Source organism: Petaurus breviceps, unplaced genomic scaffold (genome assembly GCF_028583685.1).
Source record: "Petaurus breviceps papuanus isolate PSGF00001 unplaced genomic scaffold, PetGlider_PUasm1.0 90692, whole genome shotgun sequence".
Classification (NCBI taxonomy): Eukaryota; Metazoa; Chordata; class Mammalia; order Diprotodontia; family Petauridae; genus Petaurus; species Petaurus breviceps.
This window is the reverse complement of record NW_027187313.1, coordinates 1,102,188-1,125,166: the sequence shown is the minus strand read 5'-3', so window position 1 is coordinate 1,125,166 and position 22,979 is coordinate 1,102,188. Positions and strand designations below refer to the sequence as shown.

Sequence of the window (22,979 nt, the reverse complement as noted above, 5' to 3'; positions counted from 1 at the left end):
TACAATAGACATAATAATAGCACTTATCTCACAGGGCTGTTATAAAGATCAAATCTTTTTTTTTTTTTTTTTGGAGGGGGGAAGGCAGGGCAATTGGTGACTTGCCCAAGGTCACATGACTATTTGTGTTAAGTGTCTGAGGCTATATTTAAACTCAGGTCCTCCTGACTCCAGGGCCAGTGCTCTATTCACTGTGCCATCTAGCTACCCCTGACTTTACCAATCTTAAAAGTGATATTTAAATGCTAGCTAGTGATATGACAGTTTAGACAGTTGCCTATTGTCCTAAGATGTTCAGTTACTTATACAGGGTCACACAGTCATTACATGGCAGAGATCAAATTGGAACTAAGGTCTTTGTGATTCTGGTTCTCTATCCATGACACCACTATGTCTCTCTCTCTTCCTCTATATTTGTTGTTATACATTAATCTCAAGGAGGAATTAATAGTCTTCGTATTCTTTAATAAGACATAAATTTTAGTCAATCAGAAGAAATGTATGTCTCTTTTTTAATGTTATAAAGGAGAAGGGTTTAGCCATGAAATTTTTAGTTAAGTGACACAGCTGGGAAAATCCATTGGCCTAAAGTTATTTTAAGACATATTTCCTAAGGAAGAATTAAAATTTCCTTCCCAAGGCTTGCTCTAAGTAAGTGGCTCTTGTAAGATTAGTTTTTTTTGACAAGCTGTAAATCTCAGTAGGGATGACTTTGTTTTCATTCCATTGACATTCTATATGGTGATCAAAATTGGTGCAAACTACATAAGTGCTAAGTAACAAATGACTAGACTTTGTCTCTTCTAGTGCTGCAGGACCTTCTTAAATTTATCCATTTGGAGACCTATAACATGGGAGAATCTTTTTTTGAGGGATCCCGTGTTTCTACCTGCCTGGGAGGATTTGGTAAGGGGAGGCTTCCTTGCATTTTGTTGCCAGCAGGAGGCAAAAGACTCATGAGATCGAAAGGCAAAGGTAAGATGACAGTGGATGGCTTCTCTGTGGACAAGGATTGAAGGGTGTGGAGATAGCGCAACTGGACAGCTGCTGGGCTGCCCGACAGTATCTCAGCTGCCATCCTCAGGGACTCCGAGGCAGCCTTCTCCCCTTCAGCAGCAATCATCTAGGATACAGAGCAGGCATCAAGTTAGCTGATGTTTCTTCATACCCATTCTTGAGATTTGCCAGGGAGTCAGTCACTGTGACCTCCCTCACATCTCCCAACCTGACTCTATCAAGAGGTGAATTCTTAGATTGACAGTGAAATTGTCCTAGGCATCCCCTGGCTGAAAGCACCTGGGAGTGAATGTGCAGGCAGAAGCAAAGGGTATGAGCCCTCAGTATTGGCTTACCCTCACTTTGGCCTGTCTTTGGGCCTCAGCTTCCACAGCCAGTGACTGCTGGAGGCCTGTGGGCAGCCGTAGGTCTTTACTGCAAAAGAAAAAAAATAACAGTGGCCTTGAAGCAGAGCAGGGACTTCTGGGTAATTGTGTTTTTTGTTTTGTTTTCTTAATGCAGAACTGTAAAGAACAGGAAAATACTGGAAAACTCTCTGGTCTCACTGCTACTACTTAGTACAGAATGTTTGATAGTTGACAATGTGCTTTCCTCACACTGATTTTGGGAGGCAGATAAATTATACTGAATTTAATTTTCCTGAATGAGGAATTAAAGAGAAATTTTTTGTTGTAATCTAAACTCTAAATCTGAAATCTGAGCCATTTATGATGATGACAACAAGACCTGACATCTCATAAACTCTTTCCTTCACAACAAACTCGTGAAGTGGACAGTGAAAATGTTGGGATCCTGTTTCATAGATGAGGAAACTGAGGATAGGAGAGGTCAAGCAAATTGCCCACTGTTACAGAGCTAATAAGCAGCTGTCTAAGATAGAAAGAAAACTTAAGTTTCAGTAAATACAGAGAAACATAGAAAGGTTGAGATGAACTAATGCAAAGTGTAATAAGCAGACCTCCTCTCCTACCATTTATATACACAATGACTAAAACAATGTAAATGCAGAGCACAAAAATTACGTAACAACTATAAACAAATGTTGTAAAGTTACAAAGAACAAGCCTGGCCCGAATTGATTTGAGAAGATAATTCCCTCCTCTGGCTTGGCACATGTAATGTTAATTTTTTTGGTGTATTGATTAATTTTCTTTATTTTTTTTCTCTTGCTTTTTAAAAAAATTCTTTGTTTTAAGGGATAGCTCTCTGGGATGGGATGGTGAAGAGATACGGGGAGAAATTGAGATAATGTAAAAACAAAAGGTATAAATAAAAACTTATTTTAAAAAACTAAGTCTGCTGACTCTTAACTCCATCAGCTCTTTCCACTAAGCCACAATATCTTTGGTAGTGAAACATGTACACAAATTATTGTAATGTACTAAAGTACAACTCTGATGCTTCTCTGTGGTGTAAAGTGGCCTGCCCTAGACTTTTCCAAGATTTTTCCAGCAGAGAATTTTACCTATCAACTCGATTCAACCAACCTGGAAGGGCCCAGAGATGGACTGTCATCCCAAACCAACCCAGTTAAGCCCAAAGAGGCTTGTCACCAGAAGCCTGATCACCATGTAAGATGTGTGTGTGTATATATCCAAAGCACACATAGACATATATGTGTGTATGTATGTGTATTTGGTTACAGCAATTCAGAAACCTATTTCTAAGTCCTGGAGTACTTGTGAGGTCAGTGGAGGGAGAGGGCACATCAATGAAAACACAAACCAGTATCCAGTTCCTGGAGCTAGAAGGACAAGAACAAAAACAGTCCTTACGTTCATGGAGCTTACACTCTCTTGGGAGGAAATAATCATGTTGTCTTTGGTAATCTTGTGCAGGAGAGGAGAGAGTGGAGGTGGACAGACCTGTTAGAAAGTTGTTAAAATGGTCTGGATGATGGGGGATGACAATCTAGTAGGGGTGGGGAACCTGCAGCCTCGAGGCCACATGTGGCCTTCTAGGTCCTCGGGTGTGGCCTTTTGACCGAGACCAATTCTTTTATTCAGGGGATTTGTTCTGTGAAGTCTGGACTCAGTCAAAGGGCCACCCACACTTGAGGACCTAGAGGGCCACATGTGGCCTCAAGGTCATAGATTCCCACCCTTGATTCTAGAGTATGGCAGTTTGAGTGGAAAAGAAGAGAAAGACAGGAAAGATGTTAAGGAGCTTGAATTGAAGAGATTTAGCAGTTGGGTAGATATGGGGACTAAAGAAGAGGAAAGAGTTAAAGGTGATTCCAAAGTTTTCAGCCAGGGCAACTAGTGTCATCAACAAAGAAAGGGAAAGCTTAGAGGAAAGTCAATGATTTTTGTCTGAGGTGCCCAAAGGACATTCAGACCGAGACATCCAATAGATATCTGGAAATAGAGAGCAGAGGTCAAGGCTGGAGATAATACTGGGAGTCATCTATAATGGATGAGATTGCCAAAGGAAAGAGTAGGGAGAAAGAAGAGAGAAAGTGCCAGGACAGAGTTTTGGTGAACAACCATACTTAGGAAGTGGAAGGATGAAGAGGAATCTGTTAGGGAGAATGAAAAGGAACAGTTTAAAAGGTAGGCTACCCAGAGGTCATGGAAGCCAATGTAGAAGACATTATTAAGAAAGAGTAGGAAAAGAGGCAAAGTGCTATAGTAGATTGAGATACAACTAGGCAGATCTGGGTTCAAGCTCCACCTCTACCATGTACTTGCTGTGTGACCCAAAGTCACTTAACCTCTCATTGAGAGGAAGGTGGTGAATAGTGTCAACCTATAGAAAGGTTAAAGAGAATGAGGACTGAGAAGAGGTCACTAGATTTGACAATAGAGGGTTAACACTACTGATGTTAATTTTCTTTACTCTGTTTTTTTCTTTTTGGTTCATTTTCTACCTACATTTCTGTTCTCTCCACTTTGATTCCCCATCGACATGTGATTGCATCCAAAGCCACCTGTGGAGAGCAGAGTTTAAGGTCAACAAAACCTCCTACCTGCAGGTACCAAAAAGGAGCAGAATTTCAAGCATGAGAGGGACCCTCTGAGCTCACCTAATCCACTTATGTACTAAATACCCTTTTGGATATTCCAGAAAAAAAGGATCTTTTTAGAAAGAAATTGGAAGTCAGTTGTGAAAAAAAAAAAAAGATAGGAAAGCAGGATGCTTATTTGGTCATTCAATATTATCATTTACTTGATTGTGTTGCCAGAGAAATCAGCATCTTTTCCCCTCGAGCACTAGAAGGAAGGCTTCAGTTTTTGTGATCACTTCTATCTCTTTCCCACTTAGTTATTCCTATGATTGGCATTATGGAGGGCGTTGTTGGTTGGTTGGTCTTACAGCTCTTGCTGTGTATATAGAAGTGAATGAGTTTCTTCTGCCTGATGACTTGGATGATGATCCTGTGTGCCATGAAGAACAGAAAAGATTTTCTTGCATGTGCCCCTGGGCTCTTGCCTTTTTCCTCTGACCACCTTTTTGTATCCATGTGCCAGACTTTATGGGCTAATTTTTTCCTGTTACTAGCTCCAAGTGAGCGTCCCCTTTGCCATCTGATATCCTCATGTCTCATGATTTTGTATTCCTTTTATTAAGTACACATCCAGCACTAACTATATGCCAGGCACCATCGATTCCTCACAGCCCCATGTCCTCTTCTTCACCTTTGCTCTCCCTACTTTCTCTTTCAATCAATCAATCCACTAATTGATAAATACTGATGAACACTTTACAAACTCTGCTTCTTTTTCATTCCCTGCATCTCTTCATTCCTATATTTCTTCTCTTGTTTCTTTTTCTTTTTTCTCCACCTTCTAGCACCCTTTTCTCCTTATTCATTTTCTTCTTTCATTTTCCATGTAGGGTCTAGTCCTTCCTAATTAGTCAGGTCTCCTTAGGAAGTTCACAAAAGAAACTAAAGCACAGAAGGTCATGTGACTTAGGACCATCACAGTCCCAGAAATTTAGGGTTGGACAAGATGCTCCCTAATCCAATCCCTTCCTTTTAGAAATAAGGAAACTGAAGCCCAGAAAGATTAATTTGCCTAAGGTAATGTGGACAGTAAACATCAGACCAGGGATTTAATCTCAGGATTTAAAATCAGGATTTAACCTCTGATTCTGGGTCTAGTACTTTTGAAAACAAAGCATTGTAGAAAGAAAGGCAAATCTGTGCCATTTTCTATTTGGTGTCTTGTCATTTTCATTTGTGAACAAGGGAGTAAACATTTATATAGCATCTAAGTGCCAGGCACTGTGCTAAACACTTTTGCAAACATGATCTCATTTGAATGCTAAGATATCTGTAAACTTTTTTTGCTTCTACTTCTTCTTCTACTTTATGAAGCTCATAAACTCATAAAACATAGGTGTTTTACAAATGAGTTGTAATTTCCAAAGAGAAACACACACAGTAGTAGCTATGACACATCACCAGCCTGTGGGGATAGAGTGCTTCAGGGTGTTAAACTAGTGTATGCAAGGAAAGCCACCCCAACAACTCCACTGGTTCGCCTCTTCAGAGAGAAACCTGTAAGCCACCCTTCCTTTCAGCTGTAGTTTCTTTTGATCTTTTGGTTTTGTTTGTTATGAGAATACCAAAATTGATACGATTGAATTTTCCTGTGGCAGGTCACATCACAGTTCATTAAGCCAAGATCTGACAGCATACATTTAATATAGTTCAGTCAATGTCAATTGGGTGGTCTAAAAGTTATGGGATATTCCATAAATACACTTGGCACCATTTTATACCATGCCACCATTATCACTGGGGAAACGGGAACAGTTACATGCAACTGCAGACCACCTTGTGTTCTTCTTTTGTTTCTTAAGTTGTTATGGCCAAAGTCTTTCCATACTTAGGTTGGTTGGTCCTGGGGCAGCAGATTCAGTTTTCCACCAGACTGTATTCAAAATCTTTCTACCATGGTAGAATCTTCCAGAGGGGGTATAGCCTTTCTCTATAATTCTTTAGTTACCCATGAAAAAAAATGGGATTAAACTTAAAAGTGTATCTGGAGTACATTTTTTAGGAGACCTAGTTAAACATTTACAAGCTCACCCCTCACTAAATGTTCTTAAGTCTCTTTAGATCTAAATGTCTTGGACCAAAAAAATGTAGATCTTAAAAGAAAAATAAGTCTGCATTGTTAATAACGTCCTTGTAATTGTTCTAAGTAAATGTTTGTTGATTTCCCTTTTGAACATATGAATGTTAGCTTTCAGCTGGTCAGTTCATGATAAGCAGGCCTAGGGGCAGGAACAATGGGGCCTAGGAAACCTCTGTTCTGTGACCATCCTTCTACCCCTCTTAATCAGAGATTTGAAGGATAGATAGGTGAGGAGTGATGTGGGATTAGAATCAGGCTCTTACATGTGAGCCTTTTCAGATTAGACTGTAACTAACTCTCCTCTGAGGTTGCTGTTCTCAGCAGCCTCTCCATCATGAACCAAGGCCCTCAACTTCCTCTTTCCACCTGCAGAGAGCGCCCAGAGATTCCTATTCTCTCAGGAATACCAAAGACAAGATCAAGCTCCCTTAGATCAGTGACTATGGTGCTGACCCAAAGGGAAACCCGCTCACACAGTGTAACTATGGCTACACCATAGGAGTAGAGCTTTTCAGGGCAACAAGCAAAGTTTGGACTGTGATAGGCTGCTCCCTAGGGCACAAGATGCACAAAAGGTACAACAAAGGATCGTTATTTTTTTACATTATACTTTGTAAAATGCTCATATTTTTAGTTCTAAAAAATTCTACTTTCCATAACAATTAGGTAATGATTTTGCAATTAATTGAATAAATTATAGCAAAGGTTCAAAACCTCCAGGGGACAGAAACATGTGGGAGACACAATTTTTGAATGCATTGGGGCACAATTGCTTCTTTGCATTATAAATATACTGGTCAATTCTCTAGTAACTTCCCAGCTAAGATGGGCAGAAGGTCAATGAGATCATCAGCACCAGAAAATTCGTGGTGCTAGTTTACAAAGTACGTCTGACTATTTTCAGGCAGGGGAGAGGAGCTGATCTGTAGTGTTGGCTACAATTGGGCTAGTTTATGGAGTTATTTAAAGTCATCTACATCGGAGTAAGGAGCAGTCAGCTACAAGAGCCCCAGGCCTCTGAACTAAAGGTGAAGACTGTCATGGATTCAATGACTCAAATTCAATTTGGTAAGAAAGTTCATCAGATAAGACAGATTATTAATACATACAGCCCCAAATGCCAATAACAGATGAAACACTATTGTATTTTACTATTTTATTTATTATTTTATTATTATTACTATTTTGTTTATTATTATTTTATATTTCATCCTTTTTAAATTTTTTTAGTCTGGACCTTCAATTTTACTGATGTGGGGGAACTCTCAGTAGAAATTCCCTTCATTGATGCAACTAGTCTGCAATGTATAGCCTTAGTCAGTAGCTTGTGAGGGACTGAAAGGTTAACTCATCTGCCCATGGTCACTGTGACAGAGGCAAGAAATGAATCCTGGCCTTCTTAATTCCAAGGTCAGCTCCCCATCCCCTACTCCACACTGCCTCTCAATGATTTTATCAAAAGGGAAAATTAAACAAATCAGTTTTCCTCCCTAGCAGCTTATATAAATACCTTGATGTCGTGGGCAATGCTTTTCCTCTCTAGGAGTATCTCAGTGAAGGAACGATGGGCCAAGAGGCGCTTCATGGTGATTTGTACCAGAACCTGGACAGCTCTGGACACTTGGGCAATGTTGCTTAGGAGCAGAGAAGCATTTTCCATCCTGTAGTAGCAGATGGCATCTATCTCCATTATGAGCATGTCTTTTGTCACCACCTAAGCAGAAATCCATTTCAATGACCAACTTTGTTTATTGATCACTGAAGATAAGAGAAAGAACATTGAGAAGGGAAAGGAAATTTCTCAAGAAGAGTGAGACTATAGCTGGGAAACAAAATGAAGGGTGTGTGTTTATGAATAATGCTATATGCAGAATATGCTGCTAAAAACGTGAGCATATAAGGTTTGTTTTTGGCAAATGGAATCATATTGAGAAGAACATGCCAACAGTCCATCTGGAAGCCCCACACTCATTATCAAAATGTAAGCTCCTGAAGGGGTGACAGTCTCCTGTGCTTAAGTTCCTATCCTCAGCATGTAGCATAGCTCCTGCTGTCTATAATAAAGTAAGTGTTTAATAAACGCCTTCTCTGTCTCTCAAGCAGCAGAACATTTTGTGAGAGAAGTCTGTGAGCACACACTCTGGAATGCTATCATTTAGCATTCAAATAAAATTTGGAGGTCAGCTAATACTTCAAGCTCCCCCACTGTCTATTTCTACCCTTCAGCAATACCAGGAGGCTACTGCCCTCTATCTTGCTGCTCCAATCCCTGTCATGCCACTCCCTTGCCTTAAATAACTAATCACAGATGTGTATATGATACACACGTACACATATGTGTATATGACTATGCATAATGTGTTCTCTGTGCATATCTCTATGTATGTATGTTTGTGTGGATAGATAGACAGAGATAGTTGTTATTGAGTCATTTTTTCAGTCATGTCTCATTCTTCATGACCCCATTTGGGGGTTTCTTGGCAGAGATACTAGCTATTTCCTTCTCCAGCTCATTTTACAGATGAGGAAACTGAGGCGAACAGTTTCTAAATGACTTGCCCAGGGTGACACAGCTAATAAGTGTCTAAGGTTGGATTTGAACTTGACATCCTGACTCCATGCCCAGCACTCGCTCTATCCACTGTGCCGCCTAGCTGGCTATATCAATCTATCTACCTACCTTTCTACCTATAGTTCAGAAAGCACTTTTCTCATAACAACTCTGTGGGGAAGGCAGTAAAAATATCATCACTTTCATCTGACAGATGAGGAAGCAGAGGCTCAGAGACGTCAAGCTACCAATCCACAATTACACAGCTAGCAAGTATCACAACTCGAACGCAGACCCAGATCTTCTGACCTCAAAACCAGTGGCGCTTCACTACATCACACAGCCTTTGAAAGCAAAGGGAAAGAATGCCCCTCTCCACAACCTGTTCCCAGCTCCACACCCCTCGAATCATTATTCATATTGGCTTTATTCCTCCCTAGGACCATAACACCTCGATTTCCTGGCCGATGCAACCTCAGCCTTTAGAAAACCCTGCTCTGTTATAAACAAAATGCCTTACCTTGCTTTCAATGCTCCTGTCCTCTTCGGGCTTTAACAGAAATCTAAATTTCTCCTGCAAGCCCACAACCCCCTCCAAAACTGGTCATCCCTTTATCCACTTATAAGGGAAGCTAGGTGGCAGAGTGGATAGAATGCTGGGCCTGGAGTCAGGAAGATGCATTTTCCTGAGTTCCTGTCTGGCCTCAGACACTTACTAGCTGTGTGACCCTGGGCAAGTCACTACACCCTGTTTGCCTCAGTTTCCTCATCTGCCAAATGAGCTGGAGAAGGAAAAGGCAAACCTCTCCAGTTGCTTTGCCAAGAAAATCCCAAATGGGGTCACAAAGGAGTCTTACATGATTGAAACAACTGAACAATAACAACAGCAATAACAATTACTCATAGGACCAGGAAGATAGGCTGTTATCCTTCTTACCATGAACTTCTGCTTACAGACTGTTCTTCTACCACCTTTCCTTAACAGTGTCTCCTCTTTCCTAGTTCACAATCCATTTGTGCTGTTCTATCTGTCTCCTCATGTCACCCTCTGGCCTTCTGCTGACTCTAACCTTCCTCACTCACCGTCCTTTCTCAACTGTATTACATAAAGTACTAGATAAAAGTCAGCAGCCCTGGATTCACATTTGCCTCAGTCACTTATGTGTGATGATGGCAAATTCCTTCATCTCTCCAAGTCTCAGTTTCCTCCTCTGTAAAATGAGGCTATAATACTTAGATTACCCACCTCATAGGCTCACAGTATGAAAAGCACTTTGTCAAACAAAAAGAATTATATAAATGAAAAAGAATCATATAAAAGTGAGTCGTTATCATCAGCAATCATTCTCTCAGTCCCACTGGTACCTCAAAGTCAACATGTCCAAAACCAAACTCAGTATCTCTCCTCCTGAACTATTTCTCCCCATGTCATCTCTCTTCATCCAGTTTCCCAGGTTTGTAATCTTTAATCACCCCCACTGCTGTAATGTTAATGGGATAGATTTTCCCTGCCCATTAATAGGCCTCAGGTGGAGCCCATTAAGGGAAGTTTGCTTAGGGGAGGCTGGCTTGAACGAAGGCCTTCACACCTTTTGTTAATTTCTAATTAGTCACTGAGTTTTGAGGGTTGTTGTGACCTCTGGCTCTAAAAAGGGTATATATACTCTAAAGTCAGCATTTTGCTTTGGGGCTCACTCATTGTTCTTGTCATCTGACCAGATGAGACTCTGGGTAGCTATTAAGGAGCCACCTGACTTTGAAAAACCTAGATATTTGTGCTTCTCTCTCTGGTAACTATGAATGTATTGCCTTGGTTAGACAGTTGGATCTACATGTTGGTCTGTGCTACTTCTCATTCAGTTAGAAGACCTGTCTATTGGCCTTTATTTCTCTACTTGTATTTTCTCTATTTTCTTTGTTTTGATTTTCTCTGAAGTTCAGGGTGATGGGGTGCTTGGGATCTATGTCTGTAATACCAGTTTGTAACATCAGTTTGTAAAACCAGTCTGTAAAATCACATTTCCCCCTCCCCAGCCTCAGAGCATTAACTCTGCCCCTTCCCCCTGCTGTACTCTCCCCAACAACAATTCATGAATTATTTATTTCTGCTTGGAACAATAACAAGCTACACCTATGACTCCTTCACTAAACCATCTATAAACATTTTAGCTTGGGCAAATATTATCTACCCTTAGTAAGTGGTCAGCTGCCCCATGAATCCTTTAATGCCCTATCTATAGGTTAACTCCTTAGCCAATTATCCACATACTGAGTCTCTGTTAGCCTTGGTTCCCAACATCCATCTTGTCAAACATGGCACTGATGGGTGGCAGACTAGGCACTTCTCAGTCAGCCCTTGACCGCTAGCTGGCTTAGTGACGTTTCAGGCCAAAAACCACACCTCCAGGTAGCCCCCCCCCCCTTTGGGCTATTTTCCATTGAATTATGGGCAATATGCCTGCACAGTTGACATTAAAAGTGCATGTTCCTTTAAGCACTGACCACTCCTTAACTCCTCCCTAATCCCACCCTTACTCACCTAGTTAGCATAATTGATATCTGATTAATTGCCTCAACTCCTTAAAAACTATGCCTATGTCATCTTTAAGTTTGCAGGTTCTCTAAAAACTCTTGCCCACTGTAAAGCATACAATAAACTTTTACAACTCTGACTCCAAGTCTGCTTGGGCCTAATGAAATTCTTTTCCAGACTGAATCGAAGGCATTCTGGTCTTTGATAAGGATCAGAGTTCCTGTATAACCTATTGCCATCCCCCATCGAGGGTGCTGACTTTTCTCCTGAACTAGTGAATGTAATTAAAAAAGATTGTTGACCCCTTAAACAGCTATCTTTCTTAGTAAAGCAGAGCTAAGAACCTGTGCTAGCAGCCATCCTGGGTATGCCAGGTTGCTGATACACCCACCCCAAGCCCGGCTGTTTTTATTTTATTTGATTCTTACCCATTAGCACAGTGACTGGCACATAGTAGGACTTCATAAATTCCTGTTTACTTTCACTCTTCTTCTCCTCCCTCTCACATCTAATCAATCGGCTTTCAAATCTCCACAAACCCCCTCCTGCCTGTCCTCTCCATTCTTTTTCCTCTGTCACTCCATTCCCCCCCCCATAAATTCACATTACTACCCTGAACTTCTTTAATATCTAACTGATCTTGCTGCCTCTGTCTCTCCACATTTCATACAACTACTAGATTAATATCCCTTACACACAAATCTAAGCTGAGCTGAGCTTTTAATGATTTCTCACTGCCTACCAAATACAAACCTCTGCCTGGTATTTAAAGCCTTCCCCAGGTTTGGCCCTACCCCACCTTCCACCTTCTCTAGGCCTTTCTAGGACTAGAGCTAAGCAATCCAAGCAACCAGCCAGGACAACACACAGGGAGGAATGCTTTTTAAATTCTTCCATTTCTATTTCAGATTCCACAGCCCACAGGTATTTATTTGTGATAAGCCAAGCTTCATATTTCGACAATGAAGGCTCAGAACCTTGAGTAGAGAGTAACCTACAGGGGTACTGGCAACACTCCGTCCCCACTATTCCCATAGGCCCACTGGTTTTCTGACCCTGTCTCTTTGCTCACACCATTCCCTAGGTCTGGAGCAATGGGTATTTGTGAGCATAAAGTTTCTCCTGACTAGAAACAAACTCTTTGGGGAGAGGGACAATGTCTTATTTATCTTTATATCCTTCACCCTCACATTTGGACACCTAGCATAGTGATCTACATGAATTGAACATTTAGTAAATATTTATTAAATTGAATCACACCAAGGAGTTCCCTATTTAAAGGAATCCTTTTGTAAAGCAAAGAACCCTTTTTTCATTACTAGATAGTAAACCACAGTTATGTGGTGCAGTGTATAGAACACTGGGCTTGGAATCAGGAAAATTCAAATTCCTGAGTTCAAATCTGGCCTCAGACACTTACTAGCTGTGTGACCCTGAGCAGTCACTGTAACTCTGTTTGCCTCAGTTTCCTCATCTATAAAATAAGTTGGAGGAGGAAATGGCAAACCACTCCAGTACCTTAGCCAAGAAAACCCCAAATGGGGTCAGCAAGAGCTGGGCATGACTGAACAATAACAAACCTCCTGAAGTGAAGGACTATCATCTTAGCTAAGTTTTGTGTCTTTCCCAGTGCCAAGCAGAGTTCTCTGCTTATTGAATGAATGCATGAGTAATGTAACTCCCCATAAAATTTGTTTTATAAATTCCACTTTTCATATACCAAGTTTTCTTAAAGTGAAACTCCCTGAATCACAAAAGGGTGAGGAGGAAATCAAAAGAGAACCATAAATTCAGGACTGGAAGACAAATGAGGACATGCTTATGAACCAAACTCTTTTGGAAACTTTGGGTTGCTCTCTCCAGGCACCTTTTAGGATCATAGGCAATTAGGTGGTACAGTGGATAGAAATCTGGACCTAGAATCAGGAAGACCTGAGTTCAAATTTTACCTCAGACACTGTGTGATCCTGGACCAGTCGCTTAACCTGTGCCTAACTTAGTTTCCTCATCTATAAAATGAAGTTATTATTAGTACCTACCATCTACAGTTGCTTAACCTTAAAGTGCTATGTAAATACTAACTATAAGTATTATCAGAGAATCCTATATCAGACTGAGATGGGGCTTAAAGGTCCATTCCCATTGCCTTATTTTTTGGATGAGGAATCTGAGGCCCAGAGAGATGAAGTAAATTGTGTGGAAAGCATTTTGCCATCCTTAAAGTATTAGATAAGTATGAGTTGCTGTTCTCAGTCACAATCACAGAAGCAGTAAGGGCCAGGGGCAGGTCTGCAGCCAGATTATCTGACTCCCAATCCAGTATGCTGTCCACAACACTGTCCTTATGTTGGAGGATCAACCAAAAGAATGCAAATGAGCAGTTTTTCAAAAGCTTTTTCTCAGAGTCAAAGTTTCCAGTCAGATTTAAATGTCAAACGATGATGAAAACAGAGAATGCAAAATCAGTCATTTTCCTTACCTCATGGAAAGGAATCTCTAGGGTTTGGAGGCGAAGATCCACCTTGTGGTAGGTATCCAGACAGGGCAGAAAGAAGAAAAGGCCTAAAACAAGAATCAATCCTTCAGTCAATCAGTCATCCTGTAAGCATTGTAAGTGCAAGCAAGGGGGGATTTTTGTGGTTTTCTTTTTGGAGTTCAGTTTCCCAGGCTCAGGCTAAATTCTAAACATCTGAAGGATTAATTTCTTTTGAACCCTGATCATTCACAGCTATGCTGAGTCAAGTAGGTTTTGTGCTTCCTGGTTCTGAGTCAATCAGGGGCTTTGTTATGTATTGGGGGAGGTTGGCATTTTGCTTTGGGGGTTCGCTCATGAGAAGGATCTTTTGATTTCCTGGTGGAGACTCTGAGTAGCCATTTGTTCAAAGCCCCCCAACTGCTTAGATGTTTGTGTTTCCTCAATCAGTGATGTGTGTAAAGTGTATAGCAATATTGCTTCACTCAGACAGCTGGAACCCTGTCTTTGTGTTAATTTCTCTGCTTGTATTTTCTCTGATGTTCAGGGTACTGACCTTTTCCCTGAATTAGTGAATGTAATTAAAAGTAGGATTGTTAACCCTTTTTGAGTAGTCTTTCCTTTAAAAGCAGATCAAAGAACCTGTGCTAGCGGGCCATCCTGGGTGTGTAAGGTGCTTGCTGTTACAAGCACTCACTACATGCTATGCAGTAGTTGAGACCTTGGTACAAATCCCACCTCCAGCATTATCTGTGTGACCTTGGACAGGTAGGTTACCCCCCTGATCCTCAATTTCTTTAACTGTAAGATGAGTTGGTTGGCTTCTGAGGGCCTGTCCAGCTCTGAATCCATGATCTTATGTATTAGGGACTATGCTAGCTGCTGGAAATACAAAGACAAAAGTGAATCATTCTGGACTCTATTTGGAGAGAGAGGGAATCAGGAAGAGAGTGGTGATGGGGGAACACCTATCATAATGTTTCATCCTAGAAGCCCTCTTTTATCTCTCACTTTTCCATACAAGATTAAAGTTGGCTAAATGCAGGACTTTCTATCTAGCTGTTGCTCTACAAAGACTATTGGATACCTGGGTCTGAACTTGTTGACAGAAAACTTTGGGTACAGCAACTTTCTCCTCTGGCATTTCTTAAAATGTGGAAGGGATGTGGTGCTACCCTGGGGTCAAAGGATGGTACTTTAATGAAACTCTTTCTCATCTATGTGGTTATTAGTCCCCATAGCAACAACCATGATGCAAAAGCACATGAGTGTTCTTTCTACTGCGCATATATTTCATATACAACTATTTACTCAATGTTTTCCCTTTTGAGAGATGTTCCTTGAAGCCATGAACTTTTTTGCCATTCTTTGCAACCCAACATAGTGGCAAATAGTAAGTACTTAACAGGTGGCTTATAGACTGACTGCTCAGTGCTTCTTAATTGAGAATTACAGGGCGTTTGATAGGGCTTTGATGGTATCCCAGACTACTCAGAGCTCTTGTTATTCATAACCCTCCTTGAGTCACACCAGGAAAGCTCTTTAAAAGCAGATAATCCTTATCATAGAATCTAAATATGTTGTACCTTTATTGTGCTATAGCGAAGGTCAGACACTTCTTAATCTTGAAATGCTATTCCTAGGTTCCTGACCTAAATGTCATTCTCAAGATCATATAGATTTAGAGCTAGAAAGAACAGTAAAGATCACTTAATCAAACCTCATCAATTTACAGATAAGGAAAAGAAGTCCAGAGAGGGTGATTCATCCAAGATATGGACTAAGTGCTAGAACTGGGATTTGAACCCGCATTTCTTGTCTCCAAAATGAGTGCTCTTTCCACCATATCTGACTATCCCTGTCCAAACCCTAACCCCAGATGAATTGTTAATTAAGTTATGGAATTGTGAAATGCGGCAGGCATCCCTGGTTCTTTTAGTATTCGCCAGGAAAAGCCATAATGGTAGAGGGAAGGGAGACTATCATCACACTTTTAATAAAGGTTATAGGAGTGAACAGCACAGGAAGTACAGAGACAAACAGCACCGAGGGGAGTGGGGAATACAGAGACCAAGTGCTTTATGGGTGATATCTCATTTCATCCTTGAAGCAACTCTTTGAGGGAGGTGTTATTATTATCTCCATTTTACAGATTAGAAAATGGAAGAAGGTATGGTGCTGAAAAGAACATCCTTACCAGGGCCTCTGGCTCTTCCTGGAAGAAGATGTCCCAGGCGGAATATAATGACTCTCTCATATTCCCGCGCTACCTGAAGGTGAAAAATTAAAATGTTCAGAACACCTTAGAAAGAGGAATGAAACCTTTCTGAAAAGGTTTTGTAATTTGCATGTGAGCCTTGGTGACATGAAATCTCTTGTTTCAAACCAAAGAAAGATCATTCCATCCACACCAATGGTTAAAACAGACATAGAAACAATCTTCCATGGAGGAAAAATCTTTTTCACATTTATATAGTGTTTCAAGGTTTGGAAAATTCTTTTCTCACAACAATCTTGTGAGTGGGCTTATCATTAGCCCCTTTATACTGTAGATGAAACTGAGGCTCAGACCAGTTAAGTGACTTACACAAAGCCATACTGAAGTAGAAATGGAGCCCGAGTCTCTGGCACCAGTATCAGATTCATAGCATAACTAAGAACCTTCAGAAACATCAGAAACCAATGGAAAACTGGTTTAGCCCTAATATGATTATATTCGTGGGCAAAATTCCAAAATAAGTAGTCCTAATTATTCAAAAATATGGTTCACAGGTTTGGTCAGTCTTTTGCAAATCACAATTTAATATTTTAATATGTAATAGGCTAACCATCACTTCTGCTGATTTATGTAAGTTTTTCCTGACCTATTAAATGGATAGAGGAGAAATGAGATCAAAGGATCGTAGATCTAATGCTAGAAGAGACGTCAAAAGCCATCTAGTTCAAGATCCCATTTCACAGATGAGAAAACTGAGACCTGAGGATATGAAATGATTCGTCCAAAGTTACCCAGGTAGTAAATGTCAGAGGTAGGATTTTAACTCAGGACCTTTAACTCCAGAGCTGGTATTGTTCCCACAATATCCCCACCTACTTAAACACAATATATGATATTTTTTCTAAAAAAGCAATTGGCTTCCTAGGTTACCTAAAAAGAAATCATACGAATTTCAGTTTGTATTCTTGCTGAGTGCTCTGAGTAGAGGATAGGTTGAATTTTCATTTGAATGGGAGGAACACAAAATGGGGAATGAACTGCCCAGCATTGTCCTAGGAATCCACACATTTATAGAGGTAGATGTAGTAAATGATGTCAGTGCCATTGCGGGAGGGAGGGTAACTAGATCTACTCTGTAGCTCTATAAATCAGACCCTGCCCTCAGGCATTATGAATTCTAAATTTTGTTCTGTCATTCATGCTTATTGTACAATAAATGAGTTTAATTTACATCTTCACTGGGGAAATGACAGTGATCAGTACTATGACTAGCAAGTTTGGTACCTAAAGCAAACTCTATAATCTGTGCTTGGAGCAAAGTGGTTATGGGGATGGGAGAAGACTTTAGAAGAAATGAACAATGGAAGAAGCCATGGTGGGATTTGGCCAGGGAAAAGCACCCTTATGCTGGAGCCACAGGAAGAAGGAATCTTTCCTTCTTTCAACTAATAAATTCCCTGGGAGTAGAGGCTATTTCATTGTATCCCCAGTGCTTGACACATAGTAGGAGCTTAACAGTAGCTGCTCATTTAATTGACTGATTGTTAACTGGGTACTAAGCTCAATTGTTTCTATTTGATAAAGTACAACTGCTATCAATGTCCAATCTTCCCCCAACTCCATAGTTACAGCTGAGACCAATACAAATCTACCTCTACTAATTGTAAGTTGGGAAAATGTAGTGCAGGGTACACAAATTGGCAGATTTCACCAAGGTACACCAGGAAGAGCTCTATACAGAAGACATAGGGGCTGGGTTCAAATCTTCCTTTTCCTACTTAGCCTTGGGCAAACCTTTTTCTCTCTTTACAAGCCTGTGCCGTATCTTCTTAAAAAGAGGAGTTGAATTAGGGATAAACTGAGTCTCTTCAGCTCTGAATTCTTTGATCTTGTGATCCTTAAAAGTCACTCGGAGGTGGTTCTTCTTGGACAATTCAACTCAATTAAACAAACATTTATTAATCAAGTGCAAGATACTGGAGATGAGATGACAACAAAATGAGAGTCCTGTCCCTGAAGTGGTCAGGCTGTGTCTCCTTCACCTTTGTGTTCTCTCCAGGCCCCCCCCACACACACACATCCTCCATCAATATCTATTGACTAAATGGGTCCGATTCTTGGAGGATGACCCAACCACCTATTCAGTTCCTGTTTCGCTCCATTCATTTACTTCCTTTTGTTCTCTGATTTTGTTTCCTCACTACACGAATAATCCTTGCTCTCAGTCCTGAATTTGACTCCAATTCCTGGTCCCTGTCCATCCACTCCACAAGCTGGTTCTCCTTCTGCTCTTTGTGAATGACTCCACTCTGCTCCCCATCCTTCTCCTTGAACTTGAATGGGCTTGAATTAGAATCTAGATGCTGTTGAAGGTTTAAGGATACCTTTGATAGATGTAGGGGCCATTAGGTGGTTCGATAGTTCACAGAGTGCTGGGCCTGGAGTAATGAACTCAGACACTAGCTGTATGACTCTGGGTAAGTCACTTAACCTGTTTGCCTCAGTTTCCTCATCTATAAAATGAGCTGGAAAAGGAAATGGCAAACCTCCCTAGTATCTCTGCCAAGAAAACCTCCAAATAATTGACTAAACGATTGATGAATGTAGGGCTTTCCTACATCTATAAAATGAGGTAATTGTATTAGATGATCTCAAGTTACCTTCCACTGAAGGGGGCATTCTGATATAATATAAATAGTATTGGTCTTAGAGTAAAAGACTTTTGTTCAAATTCCAGCTTTACCATGACTAGCCATGTGATTCTGGGTCAATCCCTTAATTTCTCTGGGCCTCAGTTTTCTCTTCTATAGAATGGGGGGAAGGAGAAAATGATACTATAATACCTATTAAGCAGGATTTATGATGATAAAGTGACTTTATAAAATCTCTTGTTATTACAACTTTTTATTATTGTTGCTGCATTAAATCTCTTCTTATCACAACCTTAAAGTCATTGAATTCAGCCCAGCCCCTTTCCACCCCAAGCTAGGGCATATGGTTTTGAAATGTTCTGGAATTATATTTTCAGACAATCTACCTGAATTTCATACATGGGAATGGATGGACAGAATGGCAGTAAAAGTGTAAAATATATCTGAAAGTGATTTCAAAGTGTATTAAGAAGACAGCTGGGCACAATGAATGAAAAGCCAGCCTTGAATCCATGGGTTGGAGCCCTGCCTCTGATGTATATCAGGTGATTATGGGCCAGTATTTTAACCTCTTAATGTCTCCTGGAAAATCTTGAAGACCCTGGAAGATTATAGAAGACTCATTCATTTACCTCAGTAGAAGGGGTTTCCACAACAGGACTTTGCTACAAATAATGGGTCTGCACCAGGGGAAAAAAGGATGCTACCTGACCATTCCCTTTAACAAGTAACAATATATTTGCACAAGTTATGATGCCTTTGGTCAAGTACATATGGGACTACACATAGAATGGAGTGACTCAGTTAAGTAAGAAAGAAATCCTCCAGTTTCTTGTCATGAAAATCTCAATCCAGTGTTATGTGGTGGAGGGCAAAAAACATTGAAATCAAATTTTCATAGGCAAATAAAGCAGAAGCCCCCACAGTTTCAACCTCTATAGACAATGCTTTCTTCTTGAACTGGGTCAGTTACCACTTATGTCAAAAGCTCTAAGCACCTTCTCATCCCTGGTTTAGTAACTCAGCATTTTCATGTGAAAGATAACTTAAAAGACTGCTAGTCATAGCCTAACATCTTACTGATTTACAAGGTAATACAAATTATTTTTTTATTTTAAATTTTCTAACAGCCTTATATGTATATACAGGTTGTTTCCCCATATATGTAAATTCCTTGAGGGTAAGGACTATTTCATCGTTTTCTTTGTATCCCCAGTTCCTAGCACAGAGCCTGGCGTACATAATAAATGCTTACAGATTGACTGAAGTTGGTGACTAACTCTTGAGGTCAGTGACCCAGAGAGATATATCAAGAAATGACTTTGTCAGGCACTTCTGCAGTCTCACCTTTATGCAGAACCAAATAGAGAGGGGAAAAGTTGCAATGATGAACAGCAGGGAGAAGGTGATCAGAAGCCACTCACAGATTCCTAGATAAGATGATTTTATACCTTTTGAAAAAGAAAAAGAAAATAAAAATAGAGATTTGCAATACGAGCTGGCTAACAGTTAGTGGGCTGACCTCACAGTGAAAACAGCCCCAGGAAGGGGGCAAAATGAATTAGCTAGGAGTATAGGTGAAGGAGTCATTTCACTGAAGAGTCAATTGATGCTATATGAAGGTCACTTTTGGATGTGATTCGAGGGCTATCCCTCAAATCCCACCAGGGCCTGAAGTTCCTATCATTAATTCAATTCAATAAAGAATGATTCAGCATCCACTGCGTACAAAGCACTATGCAAACAGAGTACCAGAGAGACTGAGCTTGAGTTAGCACAGATCTGTCTCTTAGGATATAGTCTGAAGGGGGAGGGATGGCGAGACATTTATCCAAAGAATTACAGGAGTCCCTCTCTAGGGTGCATTCCATTAGCAGAAAGCAGTGCGGCGCAAAGAGCAGAACTCAAAGCTCAGATTCAGACATTTGGGGTTTCCCAGAGTGTTTGCAAGCCTGTGAAATTCAGTGATTTGACGAGATAGTGTCGAATGTTCCCCCCACTGAAGCATGTCATGATAAATGGAGTGTTGGTATTAGAGTAAGAGATGGGTTCAGATGCCAGCTTTACCCATACCAAGGCCTGCAACCTCCAGGTCTGCTGCTTGGCTTCTCTGAGCCTCAGCTCCCTTATCTATAAAATGGGGATAATATGCATACAGGAGTGTTGCATAGAAGGCACTCTGTAAAATGGCAAATAAATTCAAATTACATAAATACAGATACTTATATCATGTAAATGATGATATTTAGATATGAATTCAACTCCAGTGAAGTTTAATTTAGCTTCCCAGATTGTCATCTTGGTTTTAAAATGAATATGAACATTACACTTTTCAAAGAGGCTGTATGCATGGTCAGAGGCCTTGGATTCAAATCCTGCTCCTATTACTACCTCTGTAACTCTAGGCGAGTCCCTTAACTTCTTCATCTATCAGTTAAAAGGGTTGGATCGGATGACCTCCAAGGTCTCTCCTAGGTCTAACTCTATGGTCTTATGGTACAGAAGAAAGTGATGTAAGAACAAAGGAGAGTTTCATGTAAACATGCAATGAGAAACGTGAGAAGGGACCATGTTTTCATAGTTTGACTGGAGAAGGCAAGGGAAACTGGGAGGCAGAGTCTGACAGGAAGACAGATCAGAAAGCTCATGGTAGGGAAAGGAAGGCTGGCAGAGAGGGGTCCTTTCTAGCTAGAGGGGCAGCATGAGTAGAAGGCCAAGAAGCTGAGAGAAGGCAGGGCGAAAGAAGGAGGATGGAGAATTTTCCAGTTTGGTTAGACCATGGAGGCCATTAGAGACACTAGCATGAGGTTTAAGTGGCAAAGTTACTATTGAGAGGAGACAAGTGGTTGGATCCCAAGCTGAAGACAAACTTTATCAAGTTCACCATTTTCTCCCTTCAGGCTTGATTTATTGAACATCATAACAAGGGACATATTCAAGCTGAGAAGTTTCATTAGTTTTGCTTCCCCTTTCCATATATTTACTATAGGGAAATGCAGGATTCCTAAAATCTTAGCACCATTAAAACTTAAAACTGCTCTAAGACTTTTGGGACACTTTAAACTTACCCCAAAGTGATCACTTCACTGAAAAACCAACACACCAGCACACAATCTGAAACACCATAATTCCACAAAAAGCTCTATTATTGGGAATTCATTACTTTTCCCCTTTTCACTTTTTAAAAAGTGACTAACTAGAATCTCTGTGCCTTAAAGAATTGGACATATTGGAGTAGCTAGGTGGCGAAGTGAATAGAATACTAGCCCGGGAGTCAGTCGGACCAGAGTTCAAATCTGACCTCAGACACTTAACACTTACTAGCCGCATGACCTTGGGCAAGTCACTTAACCCCAATTGCCCTGCCTTTCCTCCTCCAAAAAGCAAAAAAATAAAAAAAGAATCGGACTTATTCTCTCCTATGTTCCTTATCACTTAGATACCCTCCAACCTTTCCCATGCCTATTTCCCCTATTCCTTGCCCCCCTCCCTCCAAACCCCTAGCTGGGGTTGGGTTTTTTGTTTTTAATCCCTTAAATTTATACTTATATAATTTTGCTCTCTTCTCAGTTGGATTGTAAGTCCTAAAGCAGATAGAAAATTGTCTCCAGATCCCTTTTTGAGCCTCTCTGGTAGCCTAGAAGAATGATCTGCACCCAGGGGCTGTTTTATTAATGCTAAGGACTACTTGCTATCCCTTTATGGAGATAGGCTACAGAGCAATGCAGCTCTCCCTTCTCTTCCTCCACTCCCCACCATTCTCAGACAGTACCTTCTTCCTGATGCTCACTTTCCAGCAATGCCATCACTTCAGTTTCATCTTCCAAGGAGCCCATGACATCATCTACATCCACTATGGTGGAAGTCTGGATTCTGTTATCTGCTTCTGGGGCCATGCCACGGTCCTTGCCCTCCTTTCCTTTCTTCCTTTCAGAATCCTGCTTTTCCTGTCCGGCATTTTGGCTGCTATTGACTTTATCACCTTTCTCTGACTTTCCTCTTTTGTTCTTAGGCGGAGAATTTCTATTTCGCTTATGGGACTCCCTGGAAGAGCTTCGAGACCTCTTCTCCATCCTGAGGATAGGCTCTGCAATTAGAACTAAGTAATGGATGGCTAGATCCAAGAGGGTTCTGGGGTATGCAGATATATCCTCCCTTGCATAGCCATACCATGTGACTGGGTGATGAATGTTAGAGTGAAAAGGAGGAAGCTTCAACAAATACAGGCTTAGTTATTAGATCTGCTGGACAGTGAAATGGGACACCTGGGATTTAATGAATTTTTCTTGAACTGTTGTACTCTCAGGTCACAGAGTCTATAATCTGAAATACCAACGTTTTTATGAGGTCAGCATTATATTTCAGACTCTTCAAAGCCTAAAGGAGAGATAGCATGATATATATAGGGCAAAGAATTCTGGTGTCAGAATGAGGAAAACCCTGGGTTTG

At 40.7% G+C, this 22,979-nt stretch overlaps 1 protein-coding gene across 1 annotated transcript; it reads right to left on the bottom strand.

Moving 5' to 3' along the window:
* Positions 1-498: 498 nt before the first annotated feature.
* Positions 499-22,669, bottom strand: NPHS2 (NPHS2 stomatin family member, podocin). Its single transcript, XM_069065464.1, has 8 exons — positions 22,303-22,669; positions 19,878-19,981; positions 15,859-15,931; positions 13,668-13,750; positions 7,615-7,818; positions 3,891-3,946; positions 1,353-1,431; positions 499-1,123 (listed from the first exon to the last, which is right to left on the bottom strand). The coding sequence occupies exons 1-8, from the start codon at positions 22,601-22,603 to the stop codon at positions 845-847; spliced, it is 1,179 nt and encodes a 392-aa protein (XP_068921565.1). The 5' UTR covers positions 22,604-22,669; the 3' UTR covers positions 499-844.
* Positions 22,670-22,979: the final 310 nt, after the last annotated feature.

Coding starts and splice junctions, on each gene's coding strand:
- NPHS2 (XM_069065464.1), bottom strand. CDS start 22,603: ATGGAGAAGAGGTCTCGAAGCTCTTCCAGGGAGTCCCATAAGCGAAAT. Junction 7,819..13,667: donor TAGAGATTCCTTTCCATGAG/GTAAGGAAAATG, acceptor ATTTCTGCTTAG/GTGGTGACAAAAGACATGCT. Junction 3,947..7,614: donor GCATTGCCCACGACATCAAG/GTATTTATATAA, acceptor TGCTCTCCACAG/GTGGCTTTGGATGCAATCAC.